The following is a 16,996-nucleotide window of genomic DNA, read 5'->3' as shown; positions in this document are numbered from 1 at the left end:
GCGGCGCGTGCGCGCGAGTCCGAAGACAAAATGGCCGCCGCTCCCACCACGCGGGAGCCGGCAGACCCGGCACCCTTGGCAACATCAAAATCGGGCCCGACCGCGGCTGAAGTGCGCCTCTGCATCCTCCTCCATTTGAAGGCGTCGGGAGAAAGGAGGGCCCTTCCCCTCCCGAAACGCATGCCGAACAGAGGCCTGCTCTGCCAAAATGCGCCGGGACCGTACCGTACACATGGCAAGTCAAGCCGCAAACCATTCCCCCCCAGGACCGAGAAAAAACAAAAATAGCAAAAGAAAAAAAAAGAAAAAAAACGGCTCAAAAACGGCAAAATGGGGGGGGGGGGGAGAGGAGGAGCCCGCCCCAGAGCCTTGCCACTCAGCCGCTCCTGAACTTCTTCTTTTCTTTTCTTTTTTTTTTTTTTAAAACAAACTTTACAGAAAAAGTAACAGAGGAGTCCCTCTCCTAAGGCTGAAGGGAGCTGTCCAGCTCAGATCAGCCACAAGCAAGCAAGGAGAGAAACAAAAAAAAACCCCTGAAGAAGAGAAAAGGAGCATAAAGCCGCCAGAACGGCCTCGTGAGGGGAGGGAACCGGACCACCAGATTTACACCCCACGGATCAACTTGGAGCGAGCACTGACCGTTGGCTCGTCCACCTCAACCGAGCAGGGAAAGGTTCCTCACAGGAACCAATCCCCTGGGAGGAAGGCTCACCTGAAAAAGAAAAAAGTAAAAAAAAAAAAGACCGCAGGTTTAAACACCAGCCAACATCTGCTGGAGACAGAGAAATACTGAGCTACTGCAGGTGGCACCAGGGCTTATCAAGTAGTGTCAGCGAGGCTTTTCTCTGTCTCCATCTGCTGGCAGGGAGGAATAAACCCAGGAGTCTGGACTGATCCGGGTACGTACAAGGAACTGCCATTAATCAAGTTGACTTAGGGAATAGCCACTGCTATTACTGGCATCAGTAGCATGGGATCTTCTTAGTGTTTGGGAACTTGCCAGGTACTTGTGGCCTGGATTGGCCTCTGTTGGAAACAGGATGCTGGGCTTGATAGACCCTTGGTCTGACCCAGCATGGCATGTTCTTATGTTCTTAACCTTGTTCCTAACTCTGGCCTCCACATCTGTCCCAGGCGTGCTTGAAGGCTATCACAGTGCAGCTTCCCACTGTTACTCCAGGCATCTAACACATCTGCCACAGTAACATTGTAAAGACCAAAATGATCCATCCAGCCCACCCGGCTAAAACTGAAGAAATATTTCCACGTTTCCTCTGCGCCTTCCTCCCTCCACGTCATGACCCCTTGTCGTTGAATTTCCTTTTCTACAGATAGAACCCCTTCCTGTGCTTTATTGAAGCTTGTGAAATATTTGACTGTTTCTCTCCTGTCCCTTCCTGTCTCCTGCAGGTAGGGTGAATGTCACTCCGTGGATGACTTACCCTGGTTGTTTAGGATGCAGTGGGCAGACAGGAGCTTCAGCGAGTGAACCTCAAACAGCACGCGGTGGAAGAGGAGATTGTGTGCCGTTGGCCTCTTGTGGGCTTCCAGCAATAGACACTGCAGAATGAAATCCTGCAAAGAGAGGAGACGAAGACAGGGGAATCCCATTACAGGCAGAGAAGTGTCGGCGCATGGTGATTTAACGATACAGATATGCCCAGGATTTATAGTACAGCAAGCGACAGAGTCTGAGGCTTACAGGGAATCCTGGTGATAAGCCTGATGTCACTTTTTAATATCCTGTCTTTAGTATATCGATTGACTTTTGGCCCTGTCCCTCAGGACTTAAGGGACAAGGTAAAATCATAGAGACTGTACCGGACACTGAATTCTTGAGAGAACCTGTAATCAGCAGGGAATCCTGGGGGTAATGTGACATGCATTGTGACACGTGGTCAGCAGAGAATCATCTTACTATTGTGACATCACATAACCTGTAATCAGCAGGGAATCCTGGGGGTAATGTGACATGCATTGTGACACGTGGTCAGCAGAGAATCATCTTACTATTGTGACATCACATAACCTGTAATCAGCAGGGAATCCTGGGGGTAATGTGACATGCATTGTGACACGTGGTCAGCAGAGAATCATCTTACTATTGTGACATCACAGAGCCTTTGACCGGCAGGGACTCCTGGGGAGAGCGTCGCATCATAAAATCTGGGAGAAGCACTAAATCCCAGTGACATCAAAGCCTATGCCTTTTTCGGCAGCTTTTTACACACACTCCCCTTGTGTCAATACCCTTGTCAGGTGCCACACAATAGTGTCACTTCCCTTACAGTTTGACACACCCCAGTGTCAGGCCCCCCCCCCCCCATGTTGTGGGCCATGTTCTTCTTTCACTCCTCCCTGCTGTGTACTATTTCTTAGTGTCCTGCTCCCCTGCTATGTGTTACTTGGTATTGTAACACACACCCCTACTGTGTCCCATTCACCAGTGTCACATTACTACTGTATGCTAGACCTTGGTGTCACCCTTCTTGCTGTGCGTCAGACCTTAGGGTTATTCATCCTGGCTTGTGTTTCAGATCCTGTGGCCACTCACCCTCATGTTATGGTCTTCCAGAGACTGCCCTGCACGAGTTATAGCTTCTTGAGAGACCCTGGAATCTCCATTAGACGGGATCTCCAATACTGCCATCTGTGAACAGACAGAAAAAAGGCGGAGAGTCTCCTGAGATAATCAAGAAGAGAAAGAGTCCTAGCTGAAAGCCTCCTGAGATAGCAAAGTAGTAAATGACAGCAGAAAAAGACCAAATTGGCCCATTCACTCTACTCAACCCAACACTAGGTCCAGACCCCCAATGTGTTTGACCTGAACTATCAACCCTTTTCCTCCACTGCCCTTCATCAATCCCAAGCCAAATCTGTTCAAGTACTGCCTCTAGCACCTCTACTGGTAGGCCATGTCATCTTCCTCTATGATTCTTACTAAATCCAACACCCAGCCCACTACCATAGCTTATTACCGAGTTTTCTAATAATCCATTTAGAGGTCCATATTTAAAGACTCACCAAGTGGGTGAGGTCTGATTTTAGCCGGTTATCTCTAGGTTTTCAGCTGAATATTCACCTAAATCTAGCCAATCAAAACTTGACTGATTAGTTATGGTCTGGAAGGGTTCCCATCTAAACTTAGCTGCTTAGTGCCGAAAATAAAGCACTAACTGGCTAAGTCCTCTAGCTACCCCCTGCTAGCTCCCTCTAAAGCCCATCTCAACAATACCCCTCACCTATGAGTACCAACCCCTTTCTTCCCTCACCCCACTTGATTAAAATAAAATGAAAGAGCCCTTCCTCGCCCAAGGTTAAAAGAAGAAAAGAGCTCCCAGGGGCCCCATGCCTCGTTCTCCTGCAACGAAGCTTCCCACAGGGACCAGAAGTTCAAACAAAGAGACACCTGAAGCTCTGCTGCTCCGGCGGCCAGCCGCTATAAAAAGAGAGATCCCGAGAACGGTGTTTCCCAGACCTTCACCGGAGGCGCGCCTAGTCAAGTGGCTTTTCAGGATATCCATAATGAATCTGCACAAATGAATCTGCATACACCGGAGATCTACTGAATGGAAAGGCAACTCTCGCATCGCCATTGTGGCAATCCCGAAAGCCTGGCCGGAGAAGTGTGCCCCCAGGAGATGGTTGGGAAACACTGCCCTAGAGCCTGAAGCCTGATACTGAAAAAAAAAAGGAGAAAGAGCCACCCTTCCCCCACAAAGGCAGCTGCTTTGGTTCCCTCTTCCTCCACGAAAAATGCAAAGAGCTGGCTGCCAAGGAAAATTCTCCCTCCCTACCTCTGCACTGTCAGCAACAACTAACAAGCACCTCCCCTCCCTCCCTACATCACTTTGATCCCCCCCCCCCCCACCTCCTATCCAAAAAAGGGAAAGTCTGGTTTTAGAACTTATTTTCCACAGAAAACGTTTGCTTCCTGTGCATTATTTGTACCTTTTAGGGATGTGCATGGAAAGCATTTTTGGATCGGTTCATTCATTCAGTTTATTTGGCTGAGTGATCTGTTTCATTTGGTTTGGGGGTCAAAAAAATGATTAATTTTTTTATGTCATTTAGTAATTTGTTTTCCGTTAAAGTCAAAGGAGAAAGAAATGCATCCTATTTTGGCTTCAAAATTGGGTGGTTTTTTTTAAAATCCAACTTTTAATGAAACTTGCAGGCAGACATCAGCAGCAGAGGAAAGAGCGCTCCAAGACACCAGAAGTGGGAGAAAGCAGCACTAAGAGTGGCATGAATAGGACGAGGCATCGTAACAGGGCAAAGCAGTCCAAAAAGAGGCATCAAAACCTAAAAGGCATCAGTCACATGAAATTCCCCAAGAACAAAGGGCAAGAACAACAGTGGCATGAACAACTCAAGGCAACAAAAGACCATCAAAGTCACACCAGCAGTGGCATGAATAACCCAAGGTACCATGAAAGGGGAAAGCAGCACCATAAGTGCCAGGAACAGCTCAAGACATTGAAAGGGAGCTGGAACAGCAGACGAAGTGACATGAAAGCCCCAAGGTACCATAAGAGTGGCAAGGACACCATAAGATTCCAAATGAGGGGCAAATGTTTTACGGGCTTTCCTAAAACAAGGCGATGGTTCTTCCATTTACACTGGCCTGGTCTACAGGTCTCCAACCCAAACTAAAGACCTGGATAAAGATCTGGTGAAAGACATCCAAAAGGTGGGAAAGAAGGGAGAAGTGTTGCTCATTGCAGATTTTAATCTGCCAGACGAAGACTGGAGAATCCCTTTGGCGGAATCTACCAGAAGTAGAGAGACAGTGGATGCCCTGCAAGGGGGCTCTGCTCAAACAAATGGTAATGGAACCCACGAGGGAGGGTGTGATACTCGACCTGGTGCTCACAAATGGAGATAATGTCTCTAATGTTCAAGAGATGCCCACCTGAGCACCAGTGATCATCAGATGGTATGGTTTGGTATCGCAAATAAGATACAGAGAAGTCACACTAAGGCCAGAGTTCTAAATTTCAAAAATATAGACAATGACAAAAAGGGGACGCACCCGGAGGAAGAACTGGAAGACTGGGAGAAAATGGGTGCGGTGGAACAACAAATTGAAAGGAGCTATTACAGAGGCAACAAATCTGTATGTTAGAAAAGTAAACAAATGTATAAGGAAAAAGAAACTGATTTGGTTCTTAAAGGAGGTGGCTGAAAATATAAAGGCAAAAAGAACAGCGTTCAAGAAGTAAAAAGGAACACAGGGAAGAAAAATACCTAGTAAAGCTGAGGGAGACGAAGAAAGAAATCAGGAGAGCAAAAAGTCAAGTGGAAGAAAGGATTGCCAAAGAGGTAAAGAGAGACGACAAAACATTTTTCAGATACTGTATATCAGAGAAAGAAGGAAGGCCCGAAGTGGTATAGTGAGGTGAGGTGGCAAGAAGCAAGATGCAGAGACAGATGAAGAAATGGCAGAAATATTAAACAAATACTTCAGTTCTGTGTTCACTAAAGAAGACCCCGGAGAAGGACCATCGCTGGTTGACAAGACGGTAGATGGGGATGGGGGTAGATGAAACCCCGTTTACAGAAGAGAATGCATGGGAAGAGCTGGGGAAACTGAAAGTGGACAAGGCCGGATCCTGAGGGAGCTCAGAGATGAGCTGGCGGCTCCACTGTGTGACCTGTTCAATAGATCCCTAGAACAAGGAAGTGGTGTTGCGAAATTGGAGGAGAGCAGTGGTGGTCCCGCTTCACAACAGCAGGAGCAGAGAGGAGGCTGGAAACTACAGGGCCGGTTAGCCTCACCACGGTGGTGGGAAAATTAATGGAGACTCTGCTGAAGGAAAGGATAGTGAACTGCCTACTATCCAGTAAGTTGCTGCATCCAAGGCAGAATGGATTCACCAGGGGAAGGTCCTGTCAGACAAATCTGATTTTTTTGATTGGGTGACTAAAGAATTGAATCGAGGAAGAGCGCTCGATGTGATTTACTTGGATTTCAGCAAAGCTTCTGATACGGTCCCACACAGGAGGCTTGTGAATAAAATGAAAAGCTTTGGAGTTGGCGCCAAGGTGGTGGATTACAAACTGGTTGTCTGACAGGAGACAGTGGGAAAACGATGTTAAGTGGAGCGCCACAAGGATTGGTACTGGGATTGGCCCTCTTCAATATTTTTGTGAGCAACATTGTGGAATGGATGGAAGGTAATGTTTGCTCCGCTTCAGCATTCAGCCTTGTTTCAAGCCATCGGCTTTGTCTGAAGCCGTCAAGTCTTGTCCTTGCCTGGCTTCGGCTACAGCCTGGTCTTTGTATAGACTTTTGGACTCAGTCATAGTCTGGCCCGGGCCAAGACTCACTCACCCGCCACAGGCGTGGGTCTCGGGATTCTGCCTACGAGGCTGTGGTCACGGGAAGAGGGGCTCACGCATTTGCAGTTCCTTACACACCGTTGCCCTGCTTCGGGCGCTCCTATCCCTGTACCCTAGCCACCAACCTCCTCTTCCAGTATGTTAGGCTGTGGAACCAGAGGGCAATACTCCTCTTCACCTGGGGGTCACACAGCATGGCTAGCTTGTAAGTATCCTTAGGGGCGAGGGGTCCCAACCTCTCTTGCACCTGCTGCTACTAAGAGTCAATGACCAGCAACGCCTCTGGTCTCAGTACCTGTTCCTGCTGGAAACCCTCTAACTCCTCCTCCTCCAAAATATTGACTACGGTGATAACCTCGCCCACGGTGGCTCTTGTGGAACTGAGATCATCCATGGTGTCCAAGCGCAGAGGCCACTGGAACCTGCTACCTTCCGTGAGGGAGTGAGGGGTAAAGCCTGGGATAAGCACAGAGGATCCTTAGCTGTGAGGGAGTGAGGGGTAAAGCCTGGGATAAGCACAGTGGATCCTTAGCTGTGGGGGAGTGAGGAGTAAAGCCTGGGATAAGCACAGTGGATCCTTAGCTGTAGGGGAGTGAGGGGTAAAGCCTGGGATAAGCACAGAGGATCCTTAGCTGTGAGGGAGTGAGGGGTAAAGCCTGGGATAAGCACAGAGGATCCTTAGCTGTGGGGGAGTGAGGGGTGAAGCCTGGGATAAGCACAGAGGATCCTTAGCTGTGAGGGAGTGAGGGGTAAAGCCTGGGATAAGCACAGAGGATCCTTAGCTGTGGGGGAGTGAGGGGTAAAGCCTGGGATAAGCACAGAGGATCCTTAGCTGTGGGGGAGTGAGGGGTAAAGCCTGGGATAAGCACAGAGAATCCTTAGCTGTGGGGGGGGGGGGGGGGGGGGGGGGGAGTGAGGGGTAAAGCTTGGGATAAGCACAGAGGATCCTTAGCTGTGGGGGAGTGAGAGGTAAAGCCTGAGATAAGCACAGAGGATCCTTAGCTGTGGGGGAGCGAGGAGTAAAGCCTGGGATAAGCACAGAGGATCCTTAGCTGTGGGGGAGCGAGGGGTAAAGCCTGGGATAAGCACAGAGGATCCTTAGCTGTGGGGGAGTGAGGGGTAAAGCCTGGGATAAGCACAGAGGATCCTTAGCTGTGGGGGAGCGAGGGGTAAAGCTTGGGATAAGCACAGAGGATCCTTAGCTGTGGGGGAGTGAGAGGTAAAGCCTGGGATAAGCACAGAGGATCCTTAGCTGTGAGGGAGTGAGGGGTAAAGCCAGGGATAAGCACAGAGGGTCCGTAGCTGTGGGGGAGTGAGGGGTAAAGCCTGGGATAAGCACAGAGGATCCTTAGCTGTGGGGGAGTGAGGGGTAAAGCCTGGGATAAGCACAGAGGTCCTTAGCTGTGGGGGAGTGAGGGGTAAAGCCTGGGATAAGCACAGAGGATCCTTAGCTGTGGGGGAGTGAGGGGTAAAGCCTGGGATAAGCACAGAGGATCCTTAGCTGTGGGGGAGTGAGGGGTAAAGCCTGGGATAAGCACAGAGGGTCCGTAGCTGTGGGGGAGTGAGGGGTAAAGCCTGGGATAAGCACAGAGGATCCTTAGCTGTGGGGGAGTGAGGGGTAAAGCCTGGGATAAGCACAGAGGATCCTTAGCTGTGAGGGAGTGAGGGGTAAAGCCTGGGATAAGCACAGAGGATCCTTAGCTGTGGGGGAGTGAGGGGTAAAGCCTAGGATAAGCACAGAGGATCCTTAGCTGTGAGGGAGTGAGGGGTAAAGCCTGGGATAAGCACAGAGGATCCTTAGCTGTGGGGGAGTGAGGGGTAAAGCCTGGGATAAGCACAGAGGATCCTTAGCTGTGGGGTGAGTGAGGGGTAAAGCTTGGGATAAGCACAGAGGATCCTTAGCTGTGGGGGAGTGAGGGGTAAAGCCTGGGATAAGCACAGAGGATCCTTAGCTGTGGGGTGAGTGAGGGGTAAAGCTTGGGATAAGCACAGAGGATCCTTAGCTGTTGGGGAGTGAGGGGTAAAGCCTGGGATAAGCACAGAGGATCCTTAGCTGTGGGGGAGTGAGGGGTAAAGCCTGGGATAAGCACAGAGGATCCTTAGCTGTGGGGTGAGTGAGGGGTAAAGCTTGGGATAAGCACAGAGGATCCTTAGCTGTGGGGGAGTGAGAGGTAAAGCCTGGGATAAGCACAGAGGATCCTTAGCTGTGGGGGAGTGAGGGGTAAAGCCTGGGATAAGCACAGAGGATGCTTAGCTGTGGGGGAGTGAGGGGTAAAGCCAGGGATAAGCACAGAGGATCCTTAGCTGTGGGGGAGTGAGGGGTAAAGCCTGGGATAAGCACAGAGGATCCTTAGCTGTGGGGTGAGTGAGGGGTAAAGCTTGGGATAAGCACAGAGGATCCTTAGCTGTGGGGGAGTGAGAGGTAAAGCCTGGGATAAGCACAGAGGATCCTTAGCTGTGGGGGAGTGAGGGGTAAAGCCTGGGATAAGCACAGAGGATCCTTAGCTGTGGGGGAGTGAGGGGTAAAGCCTGGGATAAGCACAGAGGATCCTTAGCTGTGGGGGAGTGAGGGGTAAAGCCTGGGATAAGCACAGAGGATCCTTAGCTGTGGGGGAGTGAGGGGTAAAGCCTGGGATAAGCACAGAGCATCCTTAGCTGTGGGGTGAGTGAGGGGTAAAGCTTGGGATAAGCACAGAGGATCCTTAGCTGTGGGGGAGTGAGAGGTAAAGCCTGGGATAAGCACAGAGGATCCTTAGCTGTGGGGGAGTGAGGGGTAAAGCCTGGGATAAGCACAGAGGATCCTTAGCTGTGGGGGAGTGAGGGGTAAAGCCTGGGATAAGCACAGAGGATCCTTAGCTGTGGGGGAGTGAGGGGTAAAGCCTGGGATAAGCACAGAGGATCCTTAGCTGTGAGGGAGTGAGGGGTAAAGCCTGGGATAAGCACAGAGGATCCTTAGCTGTGGGGGAGTGAGAGGTAAAGCCTGGGATAAGCACAGAGGATCCTTAGCTGTGGGGGAGTGAGGGGTAAAGCCTGGGATAAGCACAGAGGATCCTTAGCTGTGGGGGAGTGAGGGGTAAAGCCTGGGATAAGCACAGAGGATCCTTAGCTGTGAGGGAGTGAGGGGTAAAGCCTGGGATAAGCACAGAGGATCCTTAGCTGTGGGGGAGTGAGGGGTAAAGCCTGGGATAAGCACAGAGGATCCTTAGCTGTGGGGGAGTGAGGGGTAAAGCCTGGGATAAGCACAGAGGATCCTTAGCTGTGAGGGAGTGAGGGGTAAAGCCTGGGATAAGCACAGAGGATCCTTAGCTGTGGGGGAGTGAGGGGTAAAGCCTGGGATAAGCACAGAGCATCCTTAGCTGTGGGTGAGTGAGGGGTAAAGCCTGGGATAAGCACAGAGGATCCTTAGCTGTGGGGGGAGTGAGGGGTAAAGCCTGGGATAAGCACAGAGGATCCTTAGCTGTCGGGGAGTAAGGGGTAAAGCCTGGGATAAGCACAGAGGATCCTTAGCTGTGGGGGAGTGAGAGGTAAAGCCTGTGATAAGCACAGAGGATCCTTAGCTGTGGGAGAGTGAGGGGTAAAGCCTGGGATAAGCACGGAGGATCCTTAGCTGTGGGGGAGTGAGGGGTAAAGCCTGGGATAAGCACAGAGGATCCTTAGCTGTGAGTAAGTCTAAAGCTTTGTTCTTCTCTTTCCTTACCTCCAGAGCACACATCCCAAAGGAGAAAATGTCCACAGCTGGGTCATCGTCCACATCTGAAACACCCATTGCACAGTAACAGAGAGAAATATGCCTTAGAAGACTGCAGTCAGAAATGGAGTATGAGCAGAAGTGATCACAAGGCTCGTGGTAACATTCCACATAATGGAGGCTAATCCAGGATCTGCCACCATCTTCTGACCTTTCTCCTTCTGCCCCCCTAGAATGTAATCATCCTCTCCCAACTCCTATCAGGTCTGATCTTCCTCTCCCAACCCCTATCAGGACCTGATTGTGGTGCTTACTGGTTGCGGGAGACCGCGGTCGGCAGCCCTACCTCCAGGCCCGGGAGCCCGGCCTCTCACGTTGTCCTCTGAGCGGACTCCTGGCCCGACCAGGCCCACCTTTTAAAGGGCCAGAGGCGGGAAAACTCCAGTGGGCCGCTGATGACATCAGGGCTTGGGCCTATTTAACCTGGCCCAGCCCATGGGAGCTCGCCTCGGCAACAGGTCTCTCTCTGGAGTGTTGGTTGTCTGCGCCTGCGTTCCTGATTACTGGTTCCTGCTCCTGCGTTCCTGATTCCTCCTCCTGGTTCCTAGGTTCCTGTTCTCCGCTCCTGGCTACCGTTCCCTCCTTGCCCTCTCGGACTGATCTCCTGGCTCTGACCCTCACTTGGCCCTTGGATTCCGCTCGTCTGCCTCCTGCCTCGATCACCTGCCTGTCCCCGACACCTCTTGATTGCCGCCTGCCTCGACCATCTGCCTGTTTCCGACGCTCCTTGACCGCTGCCTGCCCTGACCTCTGGTACGTCCGGCCCTGCTTCTTCACCTCTCCTCTGGGAGAGTTATTCCCAAGTGACCCGCGCCCATGTCCTGCCGGCCCCAGTACCCAAGGGCTCAACCTGCGGGGAAAGAGAGCTGGTAAAGGTGAAGCTCCCGTTGGGTCTGCTCTCCACAGCCGCCTTCCAACGACGAGGACATGCAGGGGCCTTCTCCTGGGGGTAGCGTCAACCTCCTCTCGGCCAGGGAGTTCACCGAACAACACTGTTCTTACTCTCCCAACTGCTATCAGGTTTGATCTTCCTCTCCCAACCCTACTGGGATCTGATCTTCTGCTCCCAACCCTTATCAGAGTCTGACTTTCCCTTCTAGACTAAGGAAGAGAACTTACACCCGTACTCAGGTGGGAAGAAATGTAGATCACGGTTCTGCTCCCGCTGGATCTTGAGGGGGCATCTGAGTTCATCAGGGACTGGAAGCTCTGTGGGGAGGGAATAGAGAGATGTCACCGGACAGTCTATTTATTTGATTTATATTCTGCTTTTTCAAGCACTTCCGAGTGGAGTACATTCAAGTACTGTAGATATTCTTGTCTGTGCCCCAATACTGACTAGAGATATCTAAACTCAACAGTCAAAGTCAGTGAATCCATGGGTGATTATACAAATCTAGGAAGTTGAAGCGAGTCATGCAAAAGTGGCTATATGGGCCACTTGTAAAGTGACAAAATCACAGTCTCAGACATGAGAATAATTGGCAATTTATAATCATGGCTCCTTTGGGAAAAAAAACCATGTAAGGTGCTTTTAAATGTTTTATGTTGCAAATAATAACTATTTTTTGTTAAAAATATTCTCTACAGGCCTGATGCTAATAGTCTCCTCTAAATGATAATGAAAATTTGAATGCACAGGCAATTTTCTAACAATGTTGAACTAATGTTGAACTAACATGAAAATGAACTTTTTCAAAACTTTTCAGTAACTTGTTACAGCTCATAGTTTTTTTCCAATTTTCTGAAAATGACTTTAAAAAAATCTTTCAATAGCCTGTCACACAGTCACTCTCCTTATGATCAATTCTATGTAAGGGGACCCCCAAATTTGGCCCTTATTAGTGGTAGTTGCCGGTGAGAGTGGGGAGTTGGTGATCTGAAGGGACCCTACCCCTTGAGTGATATCAGAATACACCAGGTGTGTTTGGGGAGGGTTGACACTTCCTAGTGGGAGGTGCTCTGGGTTTAATAAAACTCCTGTGCCCACCTGAGTACAGGAGGAGTCCTGAGATGCCTTTGCAATAGGAAGGTGCTGGTGGTGTGCTGTCTTTCTCTCTACAGGTATAGGACCAGAGACCAGGTGCTTGTGGAGAAAAAGTGTTAACATAAGAACTTGCCATACTGGGTCAGATCGAGGGTCCATCAAGCCTGTTTCCAACAGTGACCAATCCAGGCCACAAGTACCTAGCAAGATCCCAAACAGTAAACACTATCACATAGTGATAAGTAGTGGATTTTTCTTAAGTCTGCTTGGTTAATGACAGAAGTCTACTTGGTTATTGATGTCTCCAGAAATTTGTCCAAACTTTTTATGAACCCAGCTATGCTAACTGCCTTAACAACATCCTTTGGTAATGAATCCCAGGGCTTAATTGTGAACTGAGTGAAAAAGAATGGTTTTTTTAAAATTTGTTTTGAATGTGCTACTTACTAACTTCATGGAGTGCCCCTTAGTTTTTGTATTTTTTGAAAGAGTAAATAACCGATTTACATTTTCCTGTTCTGTTCCATGCATGATTTTATAGACTTCTGTCATATCCCTCCTCAGACATCTTTTCTCCAAGCTGAACAGATCCAATCACTTTAGCCTTTCCTCGTAGGGGAGCCGTTCCATCCCCTTTTTCATTTTGGTCATCCTTCTCTATACCTTTTCTAATGCAACTATATCTTTTTTGAGATGTGGCGACCAGAACTGCACACAGTACTCTTGAGTTCGGCCTCACCATGGAGCGATACAGGAGCATTATGACATTTTCTGTTTTATTCTCCATTCATTTCCTAATATTTCCTAACACTCTGTTTGCTTTACTGACCGCCGCCGCACTCTGATTCTAAGATTTCAATATATTCTCCTTCTCCTGGGCGGTAACTCCTAATCTGGAACCTAACATCGTGTGACTATCGTGTGGGTTACTTTCCCCCATGTTCCTGTCTTAGGAAGGTGCCTGGAGCCCTAGGTCAGGGCTCCCAGGCCTTCAGGAATAGAAGGAATCTCGGGGTTCAAGACAATGAGTTCTTGAGAGGTTGTGTGAAGATAAGAAGTAGTCTCCAGGAAGAGAATGCACTCGGAGAAGTTTGGAGAAAGTGAAAGAATTGTCCTTGGGAGCAGTTCAGAGAGGGAACTGCCCAGCTGAGGAAGGTCCTGCGGAGTTGCTGAGTGACAAAGGGAATCAGCCAGATGCTCATCTGAGTCTGGGAAATGAGAGAGACGTTACTGGTAAAGAGGAGAGCTGCATCCACACCAGGTACCAGGGGAGATCCAAGAGCTGAGAGCTTGCCTGCCCAGGGTGTGCAGTATTTGGACACTGAGGTATCACTGACTCTGAACTTACCATTTGCAAACACCCTGTACCATACTGCATGCCGGGAACAAGAGCAAATCACCCATCCGAATGAGAGGACATAAAAAAGAGAAAGAGAGCTACCATGAGATAGTGACATTGCTTCGTCCAAAACAGTAGACCTCATGTATTCTAAAGGAGGACAGCAGCTGTCATCTAAGGTCCTAGGAGTGCAACATGAACTCCAAACTCTGACTTTGCAGGAAGAGGGAAAACTCACCCCTGAGACCAATGAACAGCATCAACATTCCCTCTGCTAGCACTGACTGCTGACTCCCCCGCGGTGCACCCTACACTAACATTGACCACTGACGCCCGCCATGGCACCCCCTGCACTATCAATGATGAGTGAATCCCCTGTGGGTGAAAGGGTGAAAAATCCAATGCTTGGCAAATTCTGTTTCACAATGATAGGAAGAGCCAACAACAAAGGATCAAAAAGTGATGTCGCTAAGAATCCAAGCCTGTGGTAACCTTTCCGGCATTATCTGCTTAAAACTCAAAAGGTCAGGAGGATTATGGGGCCCTGCTTTCACGGTCTCTAGTCATACTGAAAATCAAGATCAAGGTGAAATTTACTTCTTACCTGATAATTTCCTTTCCTCTAAGGAGGGCAAGCCAGTCCACACCAGTGGCTTGTGCACTCTAACCAGCAGATGGAGACAGAGAACAGCAACTCTCTGATGTCATCCTCATATAGCTCAGCACAAACACCAGCCAGTATTTTCTTCAAAAGCCAACTGTGGACACTTAACCAACTAATGTCTACAAGACTTACTGCATTCTACAAGCACCTACTGTCTAAAAATAATCTTCCTTTCTTTAATGGAAAGACTGGACTCAGCTCCACTAACAACAGTCACATAGAAAGAACAGTAAGAAAGATTACTCTAGAAATGGAACCCACTTACCAGCTTCTGCCCTGGTCCAGCTCAGCCTGGGATCCTTGCATTGCAATACTTCTCTGGACAAGGATCCTAAAAGACAGAAGAAAGGCGACTGCCACCGGCAGCCCAGGGTGGGGTGGTGGACTGGCTTACCTTCTTTCGCGGAAAGGAAATTATCATGTAAGAAGCAGTTTCACCTTCCTCTTCATCCAGGCAAGCCAGTCCACACCAGTGGGATAAACCAAAACGACTCCCCAGAGAGCCGGAGGCTGCCTGAGGCCCAAGCAGCACTGCCCTAGCAAAAGACAAATCTTCTTGCGTCGCCAAATCCAATCGGTGGTACCTGGCAAATGTATGCAAGGAAGACCACGTTGCTGCCCTACAAATCTAATTCCACACGGCCTGCACCCAGGTCATGTGCCCTAACTTGCCTCAGGAGAGGTTCCCAGCATCCATATAGGCTGCTGTCACCACTTCCTTAATCCAACTTGCCATTGTGGCTTGAGAAGCTGCCTCTTCCTCCTTCTTCACCCCATGGTGAAGGAGAAGAAGTTGATCAATCTTATGAAAATAATTCGTAACCTCCAGATAACGCAATAAATGCTGCCGCACACCCAACGGCTGCAATTTCCTGAATTCCTGTTCATCTAAATCCCTGTTCAAGCTTGGCAACAGGGGATCACGTGATGAGCTGAAGGAGGAGGAGAACGTGCGCTGCCTGTGCTCCCGGCTCTCAACATAAAATCCTTCTCCATCTGTGGCGCTCGTCGGGATGTTGCCAGATAAAGCAATGCCGCGAGACATCCCCTCCAAGTCATTACCTGAGATTGGGCTGATAAGGCCAGTAAAAACCCCAAAAAGTGGTAATAAGGTAATGTCAAGTGGAAGAGAGCAGGCCGAGGAGCAGGCCTCAGGCCCAGTTTCTGATGATGAATGGCCTGCTTCGGGAATGCCAGGGGAAAGTCCGTGGCGATTGCAAGAACTTTTCAAATCGTTCTCGGCCACAGTAACAGCCACAATGAATGAAAAGCTGGCAGTCACAGTAGAAAAGGTGGTGGAATTAGTGACTTCTGTGCACGACTTTTCAGCAAGAATGGACCCCCTTTGAAGCTAGAATGGAGGAAGCTGAAATGGCGCTTACCGAGAAAGGACGTAAGCTAGATGGACTTGGAAAAACGTTGGCTGCATTGACTGAGAAAGTCAATGATTTGGAAAATAGGGGCCACTGCCGAAACATACGAGTGCTGGGCCTGCCGGAGAGAGAGGAAGGTGCCACGTCGCTGAAAGTTTTCAGCTCTGACTCCCCAACGTGCCGGGCCTGCAGGCAAAAGGTAGAAGGATCAAACTGGAGAGAGAGCATTGGGTGCTGGCCCGGGTAACAGGCCGAGAACTGTAATAATGCAGACGCAGTCTTTCCCCGAAAAAATGTGCATCCTTAATGCTGCAAGAGAGAAGGGAGAGATCCTCTACAAAAACAAGAAAATTATGTTTTTCAAGAATTCTCCTCGTGCGGAGTCACAACCCAGGTGTCTGTACTGATCCGGGTATGTACAGGGAATTATGTTTTTCAAGAATTCTCCTCGGTGGTATAAAAAAAGAGGGTGGGTTATGCTGCCGTCAAGAAAGGTCTGCAGCAGAAAGACCTTACTTATGCATTGCAGAAGAACATAAGAAAATGTCATACTGAGTCAGACCAAGGGTCCATCAAGCCCAGCATCCTGTTTCCAACAGAGGCCAAAACCAGGCCACAAGAACCTGGCAAGTACCCAAAAACTAAGTCTATTCCATGTAACCATTGCTAATGGCAGTGGCTATTCTCTAAGTGAACTTAATAGCAGGTAATGGACTTCTCCTCCAAGAACTTATCCAATCCTTTTTTAAACACAGCTATACTAAATGCACTAACCACATCCTCTGGCAACAAATTCCAGAGTTTAATTGTGCGTTGAGTGAAAAAGAATTTTCTCTGATTAGTTTTAAATGTGCCCCATGCTAACTTCATGGAGTGCCCCCTAGTCTTTCTATTATCCGAAAGAGTAAATAACCGATTCACATCTACCCGTTCTAGACCTCTCATGATTTTAAACACCTCTATCATATCCCCCCTCAGCCGTCTCTTCTCCAAGCTGAAAAGTCCTAACCTCTTTAGTCTTTCCTCATAGGGGAGCTGTTCCATCCCCTTTATCATTTTGGTTGCCCTTCTCTGTACCTTCTCCATCGCAACTATATCTTTTTTGAGATGCGGCGACCAGAATTGTACACAGTATTCAAGGTGCGGTCTCACCATGGAGCGATACAGAGGCATTATGACAGTTTCCGTTTTATTCACCATTCCCTTTCTAATAATTCCTAACTTTCTATTTTCTTTTTTGAATGCCGCAGCACACTGCACCGACGATTTCAATGTGTTATCCACTATGACACCTAGATCTCTTTCTTGGGTTTAATTCCTAATGTGGAGCCTAATATCGAGTTACCACAGCAAGGGTTATTTTTCCCTATATGCATCATCTTGCACTTATCCACATTAAATTTCATCTGCCATTTGGATGCCCAATTTTCCAGTCTCACAAGGTCTTCCTGCAATTTATCACAATCTGCTTGTGATTTAACTTCTCTGAATAATTTTGTATCATCTGCAAATTTGATCATTTCACTCGCTGTATTCATTT

The 16,996-nt window shown here is 48.9% G+C and overlaps 1 protein-coding gene across 2 annotated transcripts in view; it reads right to left on the bottom strand.

Annotated features, from left to right (window-relative positions):
• Window positions 1-16,996, bottom strand: part of NRBP2 (nuclear receptor binding protein 2) — a 132,058-nt gene that overhangs the window by 10,400 nt on the left and 104,662 nt on the right. Inside the window, exons 7-11 of one of the 2 annotated variants that reach the window (XM_029592257.1) lie at window positions 13,429-13,452; window positions 11,213-11,302; window positions 10,043-10,098; window positions 2,555-2,650; window positions 1,443-1,575 (exon numbers count right to left, since the gene is read on the bottom strand). In XM_029592257.1, the coding sequence (XP_029448117.1) occupies window positions 1,443-1,575; window positions 2,555-2,650; window positions 10,043-10,098; window positions 11,213-11,302; window positions 13,429-13,452 (399 nt within the window). The remainder of the gene's footprint in view (window positions 1-1,442; window positions 1,576-2,554; window positions 2,651-10,042; window positions 10,099-11,212; window positions 11,303-13,428; window positions 13,453-16,996) is intronic. The other variant, XM_029592258.1, reaches the window with a different exon arrangement.

Source organism: Rhinatrema bivittatum, chromosome 2, assembly GCF_901001135.1.
Source record: "Rhinatrema bivittatum chromosome 2, aRhiBiv1.1, whole genome shotgun sequence".
NCBI classification, from domain to species: Eukaryota; Metazoa; Chordata; class Amphibia; order Gymnophiona; family Rhinatrematidae; genus Rhinatrema; species Rhinatrema bivittatum.
The sequence above is the reverse complement of the archived record's forward strand: the minus strand, read 5'-3'. Positions and strand labels throughout refer to the sequence as shown.